We start from the raw sequence: 14,763 nt of genomic DNA on the forward strand, positions 1-14,763 counted from the left end.
GGGCCAATTCTAGCCTGCAACCTGTTTTTGTAAATAAAGTTTTATTCGAATTCAGCAACAATCACTTGTCTATGTATCGCTGCTACTGTCTATCAATGTGGCTGTGCTCTCACTACAATAACAGGGCTGAAGAGTTTCAACAGAGATCATCTGACCTGCGAAGTATAAAATACTGACTCTGGCCCTTGATGGGCAAGCTATTTATTTATTTATTTATTTATTTATCGCCAAGCAGAGAGCCCGATGTGGGGCTCGATCCCAGGACCCTTGATGGGTAAGTTATTTATTTATTTATTTATTTATTTAAAGATTTTATTTATTAGACAGAGAGAGAGATCACAAGTAGGCAGAGAGACAGGTGGTAGGGCGGAGCAGGCTCCTCGCCTAGCAGAGAGCCCGTTGCGGGGCTCGATCCCAGGACCCTGAGATCATGACCTGAGCCGAAAGCAGAGGCTTAAACTATTGAGCCACCCAGGCACCCCAGCTTTTTATTTTTTAATTTAAAATAAAGATTTTAGGTTTATTTATTTGACAGAGAGAGAGAGAGAGAGCACAAGCAGGGGGAGTGGGAGAGGGACAAGCAGGCTCCCCACTAAGCAGAAAGCCCAACAAGGGGCTTGATCCCAGGACCCTGGGAAGGCAGACACTTAACCCACTGAGCCACCCAGGTGTCCCACCTTGTTGGGTAAGTTTACAAACTCCCACCTTGTACCATCAACATACTCTTCTAAACCCGCAGTTCTCTTCCTAAAAAATATTCCTCCGGAGACATCTGAAAAGTGCAACTCTTAGTACTATAATATGTTATCTGGAGGAATTATTTTTTATGTTTTAAAGATTTATTTATTTGAGAGCAAGGGAGTGAGTGCAAGCTGGGGACGGGGAAAGAGAGAATCCCCAAGCGGACTCTCCATCAATCGCAGAGCCTGATGCAGGGCTTGACCTCGGGACCCTGGGATCATGACCTGAGCTGAAACCAAGAGCTGGCTGCTTAACTGATTGAGCCACCCAGGCACCCTACTTTTTAAAGTTTTAATAGATTCATAGGATATTGTACTTTTAACTTGAAAGAATAAAAAAAAAAAATTTAAAAACAACCCTCTCTTTTAAAGCAAATCCAGTGAAATGGTATGAGTGATATGGTAGAAAATTAAGAAAGATTTGAAAGAGGGTGTCCAAAGACACCTCTCTGGAGAATTTCAGCCAAGGAGGGAAGGAAAACCTGGGGTAGTGGCTAGAGGGGAGTAATAATTCTTACTATGCCAACTCATTGTGGTGATCATAATATGTGACACATTAAGCACCCAGCAGGCACCTAGAAAAAGAGCTATCACACTGCTTCCCCCACCCCCACCAACAATAGGGAAGTCAGAAGACGACTTCAAAGGTCTAATCAGTAGTAAACCAACATACGGAAATATATTCACTTTCAGCAGTTATCAAAGAAATAAAAGCAAGCAATAATGGGATACAGTTTTCATTAACTAGATCAGGAAAATAATTTTTAAAATCTGAAAGTACTCACACAAGCTAGAGTTCAAAGGTCACCGCAACACATCCACTCATACTGACAGCAGGTGGTGTCTCAGGTGGTAGCACTTGCTGCCATTTCAGTGCCACCTCAAATGGGTAGCACCAACGTGCTCTCTCCCTCCTACCATACACCCCACCCTCACCCACCTGTGGGAGAAAAATATAACCACCAAAAAAAATCACATTGAAAAAAAGTTTATTTAAAAAAGTTCTAGCAGCAAGAACAGTAACAAAACAAAAGGAGAGACGGACAAACAAAACAAGAAGGAGGTTGTGTTCTGTGGGGACTTGTCTCCATTCTTTAATCTAGTTCTTTATACCGAGCAAACATGACTCTTCGCACAGCATCTCGGTAAGTCTCGTTGGACTGTCTCTTGTTGGTTCTTCCTGGAGCCCCCACACTGGGCCCCCTCATCCGGCCTTCAGTCTGTAACACAAAGACAAACAATGAAGTGGGCTCTATCAATTAATAAGCCTCAGGTCTGGCCATTGATTACAAGTATTTCTGGACCAGTAAGGATCAGGATTTGGGGGAATTTTTTAGAATGTTTAATTAATAAACAAAACCCAAGATGAATAAGGAGGGTGGTGATGCCATGACTTCAGGATACGGGATTTAATACCAGACATGAGAAGCCAGTCTCCTGCAGTTGGCATGTTCAGAGGGGGACCAAGCCAACACAAAATGGGCAACGTTCCCTCTCAAAACCTTTGCTCTCTTCTGTTCCTGACCTAAGTGAGGCAGAGCCCTTTATGAGAACCAGGACTAACCTCGTCCTCCTCATATTTTAGTTATTTCAGTTCCTCAGATGATGATGCCTCTCAGATGCTTTTGTTCCTTTTACTGCAGGTTCCCTGGTTTTTGTCACCAAATGACTTGCCAGTTTCAAATTGCCTGATTCCTGTAATACCCCACCTTTTACTCCGTGCAAGAGTAAGAGGAGCCCCATTTCCACTTTTCTCCTTCTCCCACAGCCAACCAAAATTACAAGGGCCCAGAATGCCCATCTATCATCCAGTAATCAAGACTGACTGAAAGAGAGAACGTTAAGTACATTCCAGGTTCAGGCCACCCCCAAAAGACGGAAACCATTTCACCTCCTCTGCTGAAGCCAATCCGGGATGGCCATACCCGAGGCCCGCCCCCTTCCTCCAGCCAGCGGTCTGCTGGACACAGCCTCCTTTGTTGCTACTGTCGATTCCTTCTTTACCAACAGGTTTGCGATCACTGCGAAAGGAGCAGATGTACTTACATACCATCACTTTCAAAGTGACCCTAATAAAAACCTCTGTTGTCTGATTCACATTTGCTTCCTCTGAAGTGTATTAGGGAATACTTCTGAGTGCCTGCTATCTATGCAACAGGCTTTGGGCTTCGGGATACAGAGATGCCCAAGACCCATCCCTATTCATGGGGAAGGACATGAAAAGGATAACTCAGCCAGGGATGTGGGATCAGGAGACATCTATGGAAATACATCAGAGAAGACACAAGCTCTGAAGGAGCATCATCAACAATGACGAATTCCAACAAGAGGGCACATCCGAACTGACTAAAAAGTATGAGAGGAAAGGAGGCCATAAATAAGAAGTTAGAGAATACAATTTGTCTAGGAGAGGAATTGTAGGAACTGACAAAGGCTTCTTGGGCTAGACTGGAAAGCCTCGAAACTTCACGCTAAATCATGATTCTGGACTTCATTCTTTGGGACAAAAAAACCCCTGGACTCCAGGCCTCCTTCTTAGCAAGGTATGCCCTCACAAAAAGGTAAGTTTTAGGAGATTTCTGTTCACAAAATGGTTTTGGTGCCAGGGTAGAGAGTACACTAGAGGTTGAAGAAAAGAGACGGAGAATAAAGAGTCCAATTTGGAGGTGAGCTAGAATGGGGGAAAAAGCTTAATTAGGGACGTGGCCAGTAACGATAAAGGGGAAAAAGCGGGAAGACTGGGTCAGACCAGGCAGGCCATGATGCAGTGATGTCACTACTCTGAAAGAGGATCACACAGCAGGTTTAGCAGGACTGGAACTGAATATGATATGGAATATAATACTGAGTTATTGCTTAGAGTGAGGAGCCTAAGAGGTCTCCACAAGGACATTCCCAGAAGGTAAACTGAAATAGTAATTTTGCACTCAGAAAACCAAACTGCCTTGGAATGGAGTCATAGGGAACTGTTAGCTTGTTAGTGATGACTGTGGCCTTGGGTCTAGGCCAAGAGGTAGAACAACAAGAATTAAAGAGCACCGAGGGCAGAGTCCTGGAGAATATCTGGAATTGCCCAGAAAACTAAGAGAAGCATGGGAGAAGACTAAGAAGGAAGGGAACCAGCAGAATGTGTGTGATGGGTGCCAAGAATACAGAAGGGTATCTTTCTGCACCCAGCCCAGCTCACTCAGGGCTAAGGTGTCCTTCCTCCTTAATGACTCCTTTACCTTTGGCTTAGCCCAGTATATTTCGAATTGCAGAGAATGACCTAGTAGGATATTACATTGTTTAAGTGGTCCTTCCTTAGCACTTCTTAAGAATGCACCTGGGTGGCTCAGTGGGTTAAGCCTCTGCCTTCAGCTCAGGTCATGATCCCAGGGTCCTGGGATGGAGCCCCTCATTGGGCTCTCTGCTCGGCAGGGAGCCTTCCTTCCTTTCTCTCTCTGCCTGCCTATTTACCTATTTGTGATCTCTGTCAAATAAAGAAATAAAATCTTAAAAAAAAAAAAAAAGAAAGAAAGAAAAAAGAATGCAAACAGGGCACTTGGCTCAGTTGGTTGAGTGTCCAGCTCTTGTTTGGCTCAAGTCATGATGTCAGGGTTGTGGGATAAAGCCCCACGTCAAGCTCCATGATCAGCAGGGAGTCTGCTTGAGATTCTCTCTCCCTCTGCTCACGTGTGTGCATTCTCACTCTATCTCAAAATAAACAAATCTTAAAAAAATCACTCATCCTGGGGTGGCTGGGTGGCTCAGTGGGTTGGGTCGCTGCCTTCGGCTCGGGTCACGATCTTGGGGTCCTGGGATTGAGCCCTGCATCGGACTCTCTGCTCAGCAGGGAGGCTGCTTCCCACTCTCTCTGCCTGCCTCTCTGCCTACTTGTGATCTATCTCTCCCCCAGTCAAATAAATAATAAATAAAATCTTAAAAACAAACAAAAACAAAAAACACTCATCCTTAAAAAAAAATGCAAATAGGAAAAGCTAGAATAAAAATACCAGAGCTTATCATATTCAGTAAATAAGCATTTTTCATGAAGATCTCTTTTTGGTACTTACACACACATGATTATTGGGCCATGATTAAAAAATAATCTTACTGTGGGCAGTGAGCAAATATGTTGGGATGCTAGAGCCCCAGACCCCATCAACCCTCCTTTGGGGCCTTTCTCCATCAATGATCTCCCCCATCCCCAAAGGCATAATTTACCCTGGCTATTAGCTGCTCTTTTGCTTACCAACATACAGACCTGTTCAAGTCTCATCAGATCAGCACCCTCCTTAAAATCATTTCATAACCTCCTGCTGCCCTAAGACAAAGTCTTAGCATGATATTCACGGAGTATGAACTTCCTGAGCTGGCCTCCATCAGGCTACTTATAATTTTTCAAATGCATCCTATGACTCCTCTCTCTCTCATCCACGACGTATGTGGTTTGCTCCAACTGAAATGACCTTTCCTTCTCCACTGGAATTGTCTGCTCTATGAGACACAGCATCACCTGAACCTTCCTTATTCTTATAGGTCTTGTCCACCTGAGTATTCCTTGCACTTAGTGCAGTGCCTAGACACGATGGGTTATCAACAAATTCTATCTAACTCTGCTGGGCTCCCCACCCTGAACTGACTAGAAATAAGCACAGGAATCTAGAGATAATATAGGTCTATCAGCAGCCAACCATTCATTCAGCACCTACGTGTGAGGACGGAGGTTCCCTAGAGAAAAAGCCTGAAAGAATGACATTATCAGGTCCACAGGAGGTACAGCATTACTGATGAGGAGAGAAGGAGAGCAGCTAAACAGCCAGCCAAACACATATATTCCCTGAGTGAAGCTGGGTGGTCAGAGGTTGGAGTGAACCTCATACTCAAGGAGTTCAGAAAGAACCTGCTCCTGCTGACTTCAGTTATCCCTGAGAGAGAAAAAAGCAGTGCAGCTGGAGAAGAAGATGGTTTCACCATTAGGCCTTGAGGCTTAGGCTGAATGAAAAGTTCCTGGCTTACCTGTCAGTTTCCCTGGAGTATTTAATTCGTTTCCTTTCTGGAGAGTCAAAAGATTGGACCTTTTCCCTGCGATCACTTCCTCTTTCTTTAAACCTTCCCTGTTGGTAAGCAGAAGAAAAGACCTGAAATTTCCATTTAAGGGAGCTGAAATAGTGGGGAAAATTCGCTTTATTCCTTATAGTCCTTCTAAAGAGAAGGGGGTTCAACGGTTAACTCCTGGAATCTCTTGCTCCTTCACATACTCTTCTTGAGAAAGCAGTGGCTTCTCTGACTGGTAAATTTGAGAAGAATGAACTGGTGTGCTTGTCCTACAGCTGTGTTTACCTTGTCTAAGGAGGTGCTCTCCAGTAGGCCTCCAGGGAGGATTCCTACCCATCACATAAGATCTGGCCTGGGCAGTGAAGCTTGTGGCTATCTGTAGGGGAGTCTGCCTAATTATGTGATCCAGGTAACAAGTCCATTTGGCTCTACGCTAAACTGCTTCTTCTAACTTAGCCTCTGATAGTAAAAAAAGGTATTTTAGCAGCCCTACCTTCACTGATTTTAAAAGCTGGGCAGGAAAGAAAAATGCTATTTGTTTGACCTGTTTGGAGACCTTAAACTACCACCCTTTTAAAATATATATATCAGGGGTGCCTGGGTGACTCAGTGGGTTAAGCCTCTGCCTTCGGCTCAGGTCATGTCTCAGGGTCCTGGGATTGAGCCCCGCATCAGGCTCTCTCCTTGGCAGGGAGCCTGCTTCCTCCTCTCTGTCTCTGCCTGCCTCTCTAACTACTTGTGCTCTCTGTCAAATAAATAAATAAAATCTTAAAAAAAAAAATATATATATATATATATATCAATTTTATTAAAGTATAATTTTATAAACAATTAAGTGCACCCATTATAATGTAGTTTGATGGGTTTTGATAAATGTATACACCATCTTTTAGGTCCTCTTCACTCTCTGTCTTCAGTACAGTCTACAAATTCCACACCAGAGAGTAAAGAGTTGAGGTCAAGGGAGTTAATAGGTCATCAAAACTTACCTCCTGTTCTCTCCTTTCCAGATAGGCTAGCTCCTGCTCAGATTGTTTTATCTTCCGATGGATTTCCAGGTTTTGCTGAGAAGATAGAAAGTTCTAGGAGTACAGGTCTAGAAAAAGTGGTCCTAGAAAATGCCTCTAGGTCTTTCCCAATAGCTACTTTAGGACTGTGGCTTCTTTCACTGACCAACTCTCCTGAGTGATCACTGTACCGTGCAATCAACAATTCCTAACCAGACTGGCTTTAGGCTCTCCAGTAGGAACCCAAGTTGTAATGCTGGCTTGTCACACAGATTAGTTACATGGTGTGGTACAAGAGAGACCTTCATTCTACTTCTCTCCAAATGCAGAAAACAGGGGCACCTGGGTGCCCCAGTCAGTTAACTGTCTGACTCTTGATTTCAGCTTAGGTCATCTCAGGGTCATGAGATTAAGTCCCGAATCAGGCTCTGTGCTCAGGAGGGAGTCTGCTTGAGATTCTCTCCCTTTGCCCCTCCTGCCTCCATAGCCCACCCTGTACTCTGTCTCTCAAATAAATAAAAACTTTTTAAAAAAATGCAGAAAACACAACACTGGTTTATAGGTTTTTATCTAAAGAAAAAATTATGAGAGAGGGGAATCTGAGCACTTCAGTGGAGAAAACTGAATGCCCACATGATTTTCCTACTACCACCATCACTACCACCACCACCACTTACCATCCTCGAACACTATCCTCTTTTTCAAGCATCCAGAAAAAATGAAAAGGAGAACCCAAGGTGCTAAAAGAACAAAAAGACTGCTTGGAGAGTCCTGTGTTCTTTAAGGGTCCCACACTTCTCGAACATGGCTCTACTACACAATACTCTCCAACATATGTAAGAAACTTAAGGGGTCCAGTACAGTATGGATGGGGATTCTTTGCACTGCATCACTGCAAGGAAAGGAAAAAAGTACTACAGTCCACTTTCCACTATCCCAGAGTCAGTTCAATTCGTGGATTCACCAGATTTCTGGCTCCTCTTTCCTGACATCAGCCATTTATTAGCATTTTCATCAGAGAGCTGAAATCTATTATTATTTAATTTTATATATCCTTTAACTTTTTTTTTCATTTAATTTTTTTAAAAGTAAGCTCTACACCCAATGTGGGGCTTGAACTCACAACCCCAAGATCAAGAGTCACATGCTCTACAGACTGGGGAAGCCAGGCGTCCCTAAAGAGCTGAAATTTGAATGTGTCAGTTTCATGACTGAGAATTCAAGGTCAAAGGGACCTGGGAGGTAATCTGTTGCAGGGATTGTGAGGAACTTCTCAGACCCCTAGAAACTCTGCAGAGCCTCCACAGAGGCAGCTAGGAGAAAAGGGGGGCCTATTACCAAAAGCAGAGCTTCTCAGCTTTTAGCTACATAAGACTTTGGACTTTATATTGAAGGAAAGTCTAAATCTGATTTCCTCACCCGCTCTAGCAACATCTGCTAGAGAAGGAGTGTGAAATAAATCACCCTAGACTGAGAACAAGAGTCTATCTAGGGGTTTTATTTGTCCAGAATTTGGCTCTCTGGCCAGTACATCTGAGCGGGAAGATGCAGGGGAGGGCCAGTGTGTGTCAGGTTAACTCTCTAACAGCAGACGTTGTGCCCCCGCTTATAGCAATGACTCACCACATGAAGAGATGGCAGAATGTGACCCACCTTTGGGAAAACTGCACAGTATCAGAACTAGACAGAACCAGAGGAAGCCATCAAATACCACAGGAGAGAAGAGGCTTATCTGAAGTCCAATTGTTAGGTTAATAGAAGAGCTATGATGAGAACTCAGCAAACAAGCCTCCGACTTGATGACTCCCTCCCCTCCTGTCTTCAGCACAGCCCCGGAGTCTGGGGCTCAAGCCCCAGCCATGCTGCCTGCCAAGGTTTCTGAAGGTGCGCACAGCCTTAATGCAAAGCAACTCCTGACAAAAGGTGGAGGAACAATTCATTGGACTGTAATACATGATGGTAAGAGGCCAACGTTTGAAAGGTCAGGGCCGCTACCCCATACCTTGTGCAGGTCTGAGAGCTGCTGGTGTTTGATCAGAACTTCTTTGTTGGGAAACTGCCTTCTGCAGAGCAGACAAGCCAGTTTATTCCAGTCAGTGAGTTTATCTTCTTCGTTCTCCTTCTTGGTCAGCTCCTCCCTCTGTTGGGGCTGGGCTGTGCGGGGCTGTGGAGGAGGCGTCTGCTCCTCCTCTTCTTCCTCCTCATAGTCACTGTCTCCTCCATATTCACCCAGGAGGCCGATGAGTGGGTTTACCACCTTAGGCTGAAGGGAGAAGGCCAGAGATTAACACCAACCTCAACCTATACTGTGGGGCCTGTTTTCTGGATATTCCAATATGGGTATCTCATTTCTTGTCTTTTAGTTTGAATAGTGAACTGGGCTTAAAATGATGATTAATGATTAAAATGATGATTAATGACCACACTGCTCATTTCCCTCATGGAAGCAACATATTCAAGCTTGACTTTTCTTCTGGATTGCTCAGATAAAACCAGAAAGATTCCCTCAGAAGTGACTCTAGCAACAGAACAGTGAAGAGAAAGATGGGAAAGGAGAACTGACATGGAGGCAGGGAGAGTTAAGAAGTTATAGGTTACAAAGAGGAAGAGAAAGCAGCAATCCCTCAGGTTACCGTAACCCAGGAGAAAAGGAAAGATAAAATTTATGAAGGGCAACAGTAACCCCTACAGCAAAAGGGATTTAGGAGGTGGACCGAAAGCAAATGAAGAATAAGCTCTTAGGTAGACACTGAGCTCCTGAGCAAGGCAAAGGCATGGCCAGGACTGATGCTACAATGAATTAAACTAATAATGGGACACGGGAAGAGTATTTATCAGTAATTTATAGGATTGTGAAATAATGATGCATGGTCATGGGCTTGTGATCAATCGAAATAAAAAATAAAGCATGATCACTATTGCTACATATTTACATTTAATCAGAATCACATTAGAGGAGACCATCACTTTAATGCATCTAAAAAACGGGTACTAATTTTAGCATCATTCACTTTGGCCAGACAGGTAAACCATAAAAACGACCACACATGCACTCCACACCTGAGCTTTGTACACAGCACCAAAAGGCAGGAAAAATTGGGGCCAGGAAAACAGATCTTTTAGAAGTATTAACAAGACCAAGATTATAACTTAAAAAGAGCCAGACATTCCCTTGTCTGATGGGAATGGTGCAGGGTGTCTATTAGCAGACAGGAACATTTATCTCATGCTCATACTCAAGGGAAGTCCTTGTTTGTCCAGTAGAGAGAACAAAAGGACCAACACCCAAGTGAAACATCAGTCTTTGAACTTCCCTTCCCATTTAGAACCAACCCGATCCCCAGCTCCAGCCCCAGCCCTGAGTGTTGGCTTAGCCTTACTGGTGGAGGACTTTCTTCCTTCTTCACAGTGGGAGGCAGGGGCTTCTTAAAGACGTCCTCTGGGGGGGCTGTCCCCTCAGTGGCATTTTCCTGAAACTGATTAAACCCATAATTCTTATATGATACTCATAAAAAAGCTGGGCTAAGAACCCTGTTGAATTTAATCAGATTTTCCAAAAACTCCTAATTTGTGAAGTATCTGAAATGTTGTTATAATGATTTTAAAATAAAAAGCCTTTGAAAACATAACATTCAGTATATAGTGAGTGATCACTATATGTTAGGCACCAGATGAGACATTTATATGCATTATTGTCCTCAGACTTTACTATAACCCTCCCAGATAGGCATTAATACCCTTATTTTACAAAGGATTGGGAATACGGTTGGGAAGTTTCCTTTGCTTCTGTGCACTCTCTTTCCTGACGAGTAAATAAAATCTTAAAAAAAAAAAAAAAAGAGCAAGTGGCAAAAGCTGAATCCAAATATTATAAATAATTATAAATAATTAAGTATTATAGAACTATGGAAAAACTACTTAAGAGCAAATATAAACAGAGCAGAGAATACAGAATGGTAACCTCTGCTACAATTACAACTACAGTAATGTGTATACAGAGTCAAGCACTGAAGAGGGGGTGTAGGAAAGTGAAACTACGTGGAGCCCAGGCGTTAGGGTTTAGCTGAGTCACTTTGTTCTGCCATCCACAGTTTCTGCCTTTGTGAAGGAGTGACCACCAGCTGTAAGATGCAAGGGGATTGTCTGCTTTTTCGGTAACTTCACACCTCAACTCTAGATCTCCTTTATAATGCCTTTATTTGAATCTGTAACTGTCTGGTAAAGAAGATTCCCAAGTCCTCTTACCCTTGTCACTCCTCGGTCTTTTTTCTCCTTTCCATCTCTTTTAGATGCTTCCTTCTTACTACTTGACTTTCCTTGACTGGTGGACTTCTTTTCCTTGATCTCTTCTTCTTCAGGTGATCCAGGGTCCTGGGGCACATAGACTTCTTGCTGCAATTTAGTTAGAAACTGTTAAGTCTGCAGAATATCTCACTTCCCCAGTTAATTCTAGGTCTAAGGAACAAGTTCCCTTCTGGGAGAAAGAACAGCTCTCTCCCTCACAAGCCTAAGAAGAGACCGCATCAAACAATCTTGAAACCCACTCCAGGGGCTAGGACCTATCCAGACCACTCACTGTCCATTTTTCCAAGAGCAGCACTATTCTTACCTATAATGCCACAAAGCACTGATTTTCTCTATAGGCAACAGTTAACACAAAGGTCACCATCTGTAAATCCTGAATGAACACAACTCAGTAAATACAACTCAATATACGATGTGGACTTCAAAATACACCAGGCTAGACATGAGATACAGACAGTGTAACAGCAGCTGCCAGAAACAGAGAAGTACTTAAACTTCCATGAGATTTAAACTTTTCCACTTTTCATGTAATAAGCAACCAAAAATCCAGGGAACAAAATCTTCAAACCAACAAATTATAGGTACTTTTCTCAAAAGAATCACGGATAAGCAACCAAAAATCCAGGGAATAAAATCTTCAAACCAACAAATTATAGGTACTTTTCTCAAAAGAATCACTGATAAAGTAAACAAACCAAAAACTCACCTGGGTGTTTGGGTCATAGTAAGTTCCTGCCAAAGGGTCATAATAGTAGCCAGTAGCAGAATCATATATGTAGCAGTCAGATGATGCTAGCGGGAATAAAACCAGAGCCAATGTTAGTCCCTGTCCAGTGGAGCCCTGCTGTGGGACTGAGAACAACCCAAGCACGGGGCCAGCCAACCCACACAGGTGCAGAACGTGCAGACGGTGCTCTCTGAATAAGCATCCCCAGTTAATGGTATTTCTTGCTAACTCTGTGACCACAAAGATCTCAATTAATGAGCAGTCAAGTCAAAAAGAGCAACAAAAATAAAACAAGTGACTCACACTGTTGTCCTTGTCGATTTGTATCTGAAGCCCAGTCTGAATTTCTGCCTCCTCCTCTCCTGTCTCGGAAATACTTTTTACCCTATCACAGAAAGGCTAGTTAAAATTATGGAACTTCTGATAGCCCTTACCAGTCACCCGCTGGAGAAAATTCAAGATGACTCTTCCAGTCACTTGAGGATTTTGACAGAGCACTCCCCAGCTGCTGAAGCCTACCTGATAGTAGTGCATGTGGTCAGAATGGTCCCCAGAATCATTTCTGCAACAAATAACACAACACATCTTGAGTCTGCTACAAAAAGCCATTTGAGAATTGCTAACCCTATGGATTTGCCAAGAAACTAACTTTTGCCCATTCTGCAGGGAAAGAAATGGATCCAGAGCAAGCAGGCCCGGCAGTACAGAGATTCCTCCTACACAGCTGCTGCTGGAGCAGAACAGCAAACGAGCTGAGGTGCCAGAGCACGATCTGCCCCATCCTCCAAGCCTGCCTCTCTGATACAGCCGCTTCCCAGTGACCACTCCTAAGTCAAGGTAAGTATAAGAATGAAGGGGAATCAGATTTCCTGGTACCATGGAGGCATGAACAGGGTTAGGGGAGTGTGGAGTCAGGACAGCATTTTCTTAGGATTCCAAGGGGCAAGGATGTATCGAGATTCTTCTCCACATCCAAGACTGTATCATTTGGAACCCAAAGATACCAGGCAGTGAAGAGGGAAGGCACTAAAGTACCTAGTACTGCTATTTCAGGAAAAAACAAACAAACAAAAACAAAAACAAAAGACAACTAGAGTCAGAATAAGCCAAGCTACAGAAAAAGAAAACATGTACACATATCTGAAGAAATCCACACGGGAAGGTACCATGTCTTACTATCTCTACCTTTTAGGAGTTGCCTCCCAAGAACTTGAGTAGGGGACTCACAAAGGAGCCCCACTCCTCCGCCTTACCTTCGTTTTCCGGTGGCCAAGTTTACAGCTACCATCTTCCCATCAATACTAAATGGTGGATCAAGGTTCTGCAAGATCTTCACTACACGAAGAGCTTCCTGGGAAACCAAAGACAAATTGCAGCACAAAGAGAGAAAAGGCCATGTCCTTTGAAAGAGAACTAAACGTGGATTTTCCTTCTCAAAAGAAAAATTTACTGAACATTATGTTCTGGTTATAATTATAATAGTAAGAGCAAACTGGCAAAAATAGGCAACTCCAGATGAAGGGCTGATCAGAATAGTGATCACAGTAGACATCAGTTTCTGGTACTGATATCAGAAATTCAAATCCTCTTCTTTTAGGCTGCAACTCTCACTGCATCAAATATGGTTTACGAAGTCTCTTGTGACTTCTAAACATGAAATCTAAAAAATACCAACGAGGGGCACCTGGGTGGCTCAGTCAATTGCCCACCTGCCCTTTTTTTTTAAATTTTTTAAAAAAGATTTTATTTATTGATTTGATAGATCACAAGTAGACAGAAAGGCAGGCAGAGAGAGGGGGAAGTAGACTCCCCGCTGAGCAGAGAGCCAGATATGGGGCTTGATTCCAGCACCCTGGGATCATGACCTGAGCCAAAGGCAGAGGCTTTAACCCACTGAGCCATCCAGTGCCCCGACCATCTGCCTTTGGTTCAGGTCATGATCCCAGGGTTCTAGGGTCCTGGGATCAAGTCCCCCGTCGGGCTTCCTGCTCAGTGGGGAGGCTGCTTCTCCCTCTGTCTCTGCCACCCCCACCCAAACTCGTGCCCTTTCTCTCTCAAAAAAATCTTTAAAAAAAAAAAGAAAAGAAAAATATCAAGGATTTTCATTACTACTTTCATGTTATTTCCATAGAAAGGGGCCCCACAACTAAAAATTCAAGCCACAGGAATCTCTTAAACAACATTTTAAGGAAAAAGAGAGTATGTCCTGTTACCATCAAATATAAAATCATTTATGGCTGAGCAAAACAAATTTAAGAAACTAGAAAATTTACTAAAGCTTGCAAGGTTCAGTACACAGATTCTTCACAAGTAACTAAGTTCTCATGTTATTTTAATTGGACATTGTAAATACCAAAAGACAAAACCAAATCTAGAAAAATGCTCAGAGTTCTAACTTTCAAAGGCAGTCCCTTCCTTTGAATGAACATTACACCTAAAGGAAAGAACAAGAGGGTTTTTGATACCAGGTAGCACATGAGAATTCCAATGACAAGGAAGTCCTTCAAACCTTCTTAAGGTTTCTATAGCCAACTGTCCCTTGGCCATTCCAAGGCAGAGGAAACTTACCGCATGGGAGTCGAGATCAATAAAGCCATAAGTGTGGCCCATGGGGCCGGTTCTGTTCTTGATGATACGGACATTGGCAGTAGTAAGGCGGACGTAGGGTTCCAGCACTTCTACTATGACCTCAGGTGGAGTGGAACGATAGATGCGCTTTAGCATAATTGCTGAACGAACCACATACGAATGGGAGGAGCAAGGAAAGAGAGAAAGGTTAATTTTCAAAGCCGCCAGAGCCTGATTGTCCTTTTTTACTGCAGATGCTACTCTGCTCTAGCAAGGCTGATTCTATAAAACATTGCTGGGTTATACACTTCAAACATTTCTTCGTCAATACTAAAATACTAAAATGATGTCTTGCTGTATTTGAATAGCAATTTGC

General features: G+C 43.2%; 1 protein-coding gene across 8 annotated transcripts in view; it reads right to left on the reverse strand.

Moving 5' to 3' along the window:
* Positions 1 to 1,712: 1,712 nt before the first annotated feature.
* RBM6 (RNA binding motif protein 6) overlaps positions 1,713 to 14,763 on the reverse strand; it is a 106,069-nt gene continuing 93,018 nt past the window's right edge. For 6 of the 8 annotated variants that reach the window (XM_004760605.3, XM_013060545.2, XM_013060544.2 and 3 more), the window contains 12 exons: positions 14,388 to 14,548; positions 13,073 to 13,170; positions 12,339 to 12,381; positions 12,123 to 12,204; positions 11,799 to 11,884; positions 11,033 to 11,179; positions 10,168 to 10,263; positions 8,790 to 9,050; positions 6,770 to 6,844; positions 5,742 to 5,839; positions 2,632 to 2,761; positions 1,713 to 1,960 (listed from right to left, as the gene is read on the reverse strand). In XM_004760605.3, the coding sequence (XP_004760662.1) occupies positions 1,835 to 1,960; positions 2,632 to 2,761; positions 5,742 to 5,839; positions 6,770 to 6,844; positions 8,790 to 9,050; positions 10,168 to 10,263; positions 11,033 to 11,179; positions 11,799 to 11,884; positions 12,123 to 12,204; positions 12,339 to 12,381; positions 13,073 to 13,170; positions 14,388 to 14,548 (1,403 nt within the window). In that variant the 3' untranslated portion in view covers positions 1,713 to 1,834. The other 2 variants (XM_045079635.1, XM_045079644.1) reach the window with 2 other exon arrangements.

Source organism: Mustela putorius, unplaced genomic scaffold (assembly GCF_011764305.1).
Source record: "Mustela putorius furo isolate JIRA1106 unplaced genomic scaffold, ASM1176430v1.1 tig00000095_pilon_pilon_pilon, whole genome shotgun sequence".
Taxonomy (NCBI): Eukaryota; Metazoa; Chordata; class Mammalia; order Carnivora; family Mustelidae; genus Mustela; species Mustela putorius.